Source organism: Vicia villosa, unplaced genomic scaffold, assembly GCF_029867415.1.
Source record: "Vicia villosa cultivar HV-30 ecotype Madison, WI unplaced genomic scaffold, Vvil1.0 ctg.000133F_1_1, whole genome shotgun sequence".
Lineage (NCBI taxonomy): Eukaryota > Viridiplantae > Streptophyta > Magnoliopsida > Fabales > Fabaceae > Vicia > Vicia villosa.
The window spans coordinates 1,474,616-1,480,001 of NW_026705027.1; the positions used below are offsets into that span (position 1 = coordinate 1,474,616).

The window sequence follows — 5,386 nt, forward strand, 5'->3', positions numbered from 1 at the left end:
TCGAAGAACATGAATCTATTTGGAAATGATGTGAATGACCAAATAAACCAACTCATTTCTAACTTAGAAGCGCTAAACACATCGAGATTCGTTTCTGGCAAGTTTAAAATTGTGACATTTAGAAATTTAAAACTATAAGACATTAAATTTTTTTAACTACTCTCTATATCAGGATCCAAGTTGGACATGGAATAAAAAAATATTCAATAAAATAATAGTACTAATAGGATAAAGGTTAAATGCTCTTTGATTTTATTTTATTGTTACATATATGAAGCTTGTATCATCATACACCCATATGATATATGATATGATGTTCAATTTTAACAAGCATTAGCCATGTAATAATACATATATGTGTTAAATATACAATATCCCATGTAATTTAGGCGAAATTCCCTTTACCCTTGTAAAAAAATTGGATCACCCCCTTAAAATGTTAAAATTCTATGTGCTTCCTAAGTGCACAAGTGACCCCTGTAATATATTTTTTATTTACCCCCAAATTCATTGTTCAATTTGTATGCTTAGGGGAAATCTAGAAAAATTACAGAAGGTTAATCCAAAAAATATATATTGCAGGGGGTAAAGCGGAAATCGCCTACATTACAGGGGGGTAAAGTGGTATTAACCCTACATATATTTTTAAGGTATTGCCAAGGTTACATTCAACCTAATAACAGATTGACTATAGGTAGATATAGTTTCAAACACAGCAAATCCCCTTGCGAATCGAAACCTTCCTGTTCCAGAAACAACACCAAGCTCTCTTAAATTATCACGCTGACAACTTGTACCTTGAATTTCCAAAGTGCTACTAGTGTATTGCGCATTGTTAAACACAAGTGACAAAACTATGTTCACATTTGTACCATCTTGAGAAGTTACCGTAATTATTCCTTGAGCCCGTCCAATTTGAGTTGAATATGAGCTAGGACTTATCGTAATAGGATCATCAACAACCAATATTGTTCCAAATGTGTTATACGACCAAACCTTGCCATTGATGCCTATAATCGGTGAAACGGTTGCCTTAGGTCCTTTTCTGACATCTTGTAGGTAGAACACCAAGGTTGATTGAGGTGGTTGAACTTTACCATTAGCTATGCTGATGGTTATGAAAAGTAGTATTGAATATGAGATGATTTTGATTGGAGTTGTTGCCATTGTTTTAGTTATTGCAAGAGGCTATTGATGAGAAATGTTGATGAACTTAGTTCTGAAAATGGTTTAAATTTATATAGGTGATATGGGGCGGAAGTTGTGCTTGAAGGAAAACTGAATTATTCTAATTTTTTTCTTAAAAAAATTGTTAAAATGTTGAACAAGTTTTATTTTTGAATTAATATATGGGTCATTTAAACGTGAGTATATGAGTAATATCGTGAATAAGGGCTAGTTTGTTTCAGCTTTAAAAAAATGAATTTTTTTTTGTATTTTTGAAAATAGATTTTCTAAAACCGTTTTTCAAAATATTACAAGTTTTTTTATATTCGTTTTTTATAAAATGAAACATTTAATTTGACATCCTATAACATAAAAATACATAATTGAAGACCAAAACTTAGTCAAAATCATAATTTTTTCAAAAAATTGTATTTCAAAAATGATTTTTATGAAAATCTATTTGAAATAGCTTCAAAATTAAGTGATTTTTTAAAATTTTGATATCCAAATTTTTTTTCCATAAATAGATGAAATACCTAAAATTACATTTTAAGAATAACTATTCAAACAAAATTTTCATTTGAAACTTTTATAAAAAATTTCTTTGTAAAAAATTTTTTCACAAAATTTTATAACACTATAAAAGTCATTTTTAGAAAAAGCCAAAACAAACGAGCCCTAAATCAGTTACATGAATATTGAACCCCGAAAAAAATCAGTTTAATGACTAAAGTAACGTGATTCTCCCTTTTGTAATATTATTCAAATGTAAAAGGCAAAAAAGAGCAAGAAAAAATGGCTTTCATTGCATGCATACCATGCAAGCCTCATTGTAATTTGTGCTTGTTTTATTCACCGACCTGTGGGAAATTGTATTTGATTAATGATCGAAGGCTTCTCTAACACATGATATATCCACATGAAATGTGTTTCATTTAGCATCAAAACAAAATTCTAGTTACAGGGATGCAAAAGCATGTGTGCAAGCTACTGTAAATAGAGTTAGAATTTGTTGAAAATTACCGAATAAATCAAATGGTGTGTTTGTTTCAAGTTATCATATAATATTTTTTGGAATCATATTTTTAGGATTCTTATTTTTAGAAATAATATTCAGATATGTGTTTGGATAAAACTAAAATTTTTCAGGAACATTTACACATTTTATTTAATTTAAAAATTATAAAAAATAAAAATAAACATTAATGTGAATATTAATGGGAAGTTGTAGTTAGTTAGCTTTATTTCCATGTTGGATTTCCACTCTTTAGACATGAGAATAAATATGAGAAAAGTCATGTGTAAAATAATTCATGGGAATAAAAAGTACCTGAAAACAATTTTAAAAAACTTGAAACAAACATGAGATAATTGTATTTTTCATGTCACATTCTCGGAAATACATTTCTATCCATGAAACAAACACACCCATATAGTCTAATATCCGCCGTCCATAAATTTTATTAAATTATTAGTAGTATTTTTTTCTGTAGTTTAAGAAAAATAATTCAAAATTATGATTTTTTTTTATGTTAATTGAATTCATTTGTGAATTATTAATAATTTAATATTTATTATTTCATAACAAATTATTATGTTTATTTTCAACCGAATTAAAAAAAAGGAGAAAAAAATAGATTGTGAAAGTTGCATAGAGTATAAAATATAGTAAAAATAATGTATTTTGTGTATTAGTATAGACAAAATAATTATATTGACTACTTTAACTTTTATAAATCAGTTGATCTCATAGGCGTATAGTATAAAATCTAAATAATTATTAAACATTATAAGTAAAAGCATATGTATTTTTAAAAGTTAGAGTAAATATTGTAGATATAGTAAAATCATTTTTTTACTTTTATTAATTTTTCGAAATCTTCTAGTAAATTATAAAAGGGTTATTACCATTTTACCCCTTTGTCATAAAGGTTATTTCTAGTTTATCTCCTGTAAACAAATTTCTTCTGAGAAACAACCTTGTCATTTCAAAATACTAACAATTTAACCCCTAAAATCAAAATCCGCAGGTTTCCCATGCATTTTCTTTTGAATTTTCCCGCGAATTTTAACTTTAAGGCTAAATTGTTAGTATTTTAAAATGATAAGGTTGTTTTTCACAAAAATTAAAAAATTACATGAGGTAAACCAGATGCGTACATCAAAAAAATTTAATTTGTTTAAATAATAATTAAATTTTTCACTTTTTATTTTTCTTTTTTACTTATTTGAATTTAGATTTAACATGTGATGTCTTCTATTTACCTTTACTTTTTGAAATACCGAAAGATAAATAATAATTAAACAACTTACAAGAATAAGAGTGAATTGAGATAATATCATGTTTCGCATGTTGCATATAAAATGACACAAATCATATGTAATCAGAGCAGATTGAGTTAATAGGCAAATATAACATGCAAGATGTGATCCACAATCTTGCAGGCATAATTGCAAAATATCAGAGTGCAGCGAAACTAATCAAAACATGTTAGTTAAGATAAGTGAAGATGTTGGGAAGAAGAATCGGGTATAAGGTGCTAGAATCATGGTTGAATCAACTATGGGCAAGAAGAGGAATCTTAAACATAGTTGACCTAGGGCACAATTACTATCTTGTCACAGTTTTGAATGATGAAGATCAGAAAAATCACACTCTTCGAAGGCATGTGGCTCATATTCGATAATTACCTCACGGTGAGGGAATGAAGGTCTAATTTTTGCCCGAGTTCTGACGTCATTGACAATGTGGCTGTATGGGTGAGAATGTTCAGTTTGGCGATAATGTACTACAACCATCATATCCTTACATTTGTTGGAAACCAAATTGATAAGACAGTGAAGGTAGATAGAACCACCCTTTCAAGAGAACGTGGAAAGTATGCCAAGTTATGTGTGCAGGCTAATTTGAACAACCTCTTGCTTGCTATGTTATCCATTAAGGAGAAACGCTATAAGGTTGAATATGAAGGCCTTCATTTTCTATGTCATGGACGTGGGAGATTCGGACATGAAACCACTGGATGCGCGGAGAAAACTCAAAAAGTTATGGATACTAACAATAAATCTGTGGGAAAGAAATGGAGTTATAGGAACGAACCAGAACATGGGGCATATTTTCAACAACGGCCCATGGACTGTGGTACAAAAGTTAAAGCAAACCAGGAAATTTAAAGTTACATAAAATCACTTTAGAGCTCAAGTGAACCATATGGATGATGATAAAGGAAAAAGCAAGGTGTCAGGGTTGAGATACTCTTTACTCCATATTGAAAAGACTAGGGATTAATAGCATAGGAAATCGAGAATGTTGTACAAAGTAACGGTGATCCCCTCTTAAAAGACTAAGTGGAGGAAAGTCTAGAAGATACAGAGGAAGATAAAGGTGACAAAAATAATGTAGAAAATGTGGGGTCAGGAAGAAAAAATTAGGGTAGTAAAAAGAGTAACAACCATAATAGACTAGTAATAAAATCTAATGGCTTAGCGAAGAACAAACACGGAGGTGGAACAACATGTGGAGGAGTCAAGAGAAGTATGGAGCAATTGATTTAGGACATTGAACATGGTCCTGTTAGCTGAAGATTTCGTTTGAGAAGAATGTCCTTCGAAGATTTGGAATTCAAAGGAAGATGGTTACTGATGATCATCTTTGAAGATAGAAATGGCTACTGATGGCCGTGCTTCGAGAATGATGTTTAAGTTGGAACAAAGATAATGAGCGCCGAAGCTAAATTCGAAAAGAATGGTCTTTGGGACTTAGACGTTTTTGCGAAATATGCGAAGTACTGAAGCTTAGCGTGTTTTCGTGGCATTCTCGATTCTGATTACGTTGCCACGCGTCGAAAGAGGATTCAAGCGGGAGGATTTGAATTTCGAAGTAGTTTATATAACTGCCCAAAGACAGATGGCATCCCAGGGATTCTCGAAGAATAACGTGGCATCAGATTAATGTAGGACCGTTAGGGTCAAATTTAGTATAAATAAGGGTCTTAGTATTAGGATTTCGGGTGTTCATTTTGTACAAATCACTCACATATTACTCAAGTATCATGTGTTAAGAGAAAGAGTTTGCTGAGAAATGTACGTATGACACCAACACCATTTTAAATACATGTGTATTTTTCTTTATTCAAGTATCTTTCGATATTACTGCATTCCATTTACTTTATGTCATTTATATTCCTGCACTCTTTACTTTCATGTCATCTAATTTTCG

At 30.5% G+C, this 5,386-nt stretch overlaps 1 protein-coding gene across 1 annotated transcript; it reads right to left on the reverse strand.

The window, feature by feature from the left end:
- Positions 1 to 643: 643 nt before the first annotated feature.
- LOC131624549 (pterocarpan synthase 1-like) lies at positions 644 to 1,167 on the reverse strand. Its single transcript, XM_058895505.1, has one exon. It carries the CDS (start codon positions 1,165 to 1,167, stop codon positions 646 to 648), a length of 522 nt encoding a protein of 173 aa, XP_058751488.1. The 3' UTR covers positions 644 to 645.
- Between the last annotated feature and the right edge of the window lie 4,219 nt (positions 1,168 to 5,386).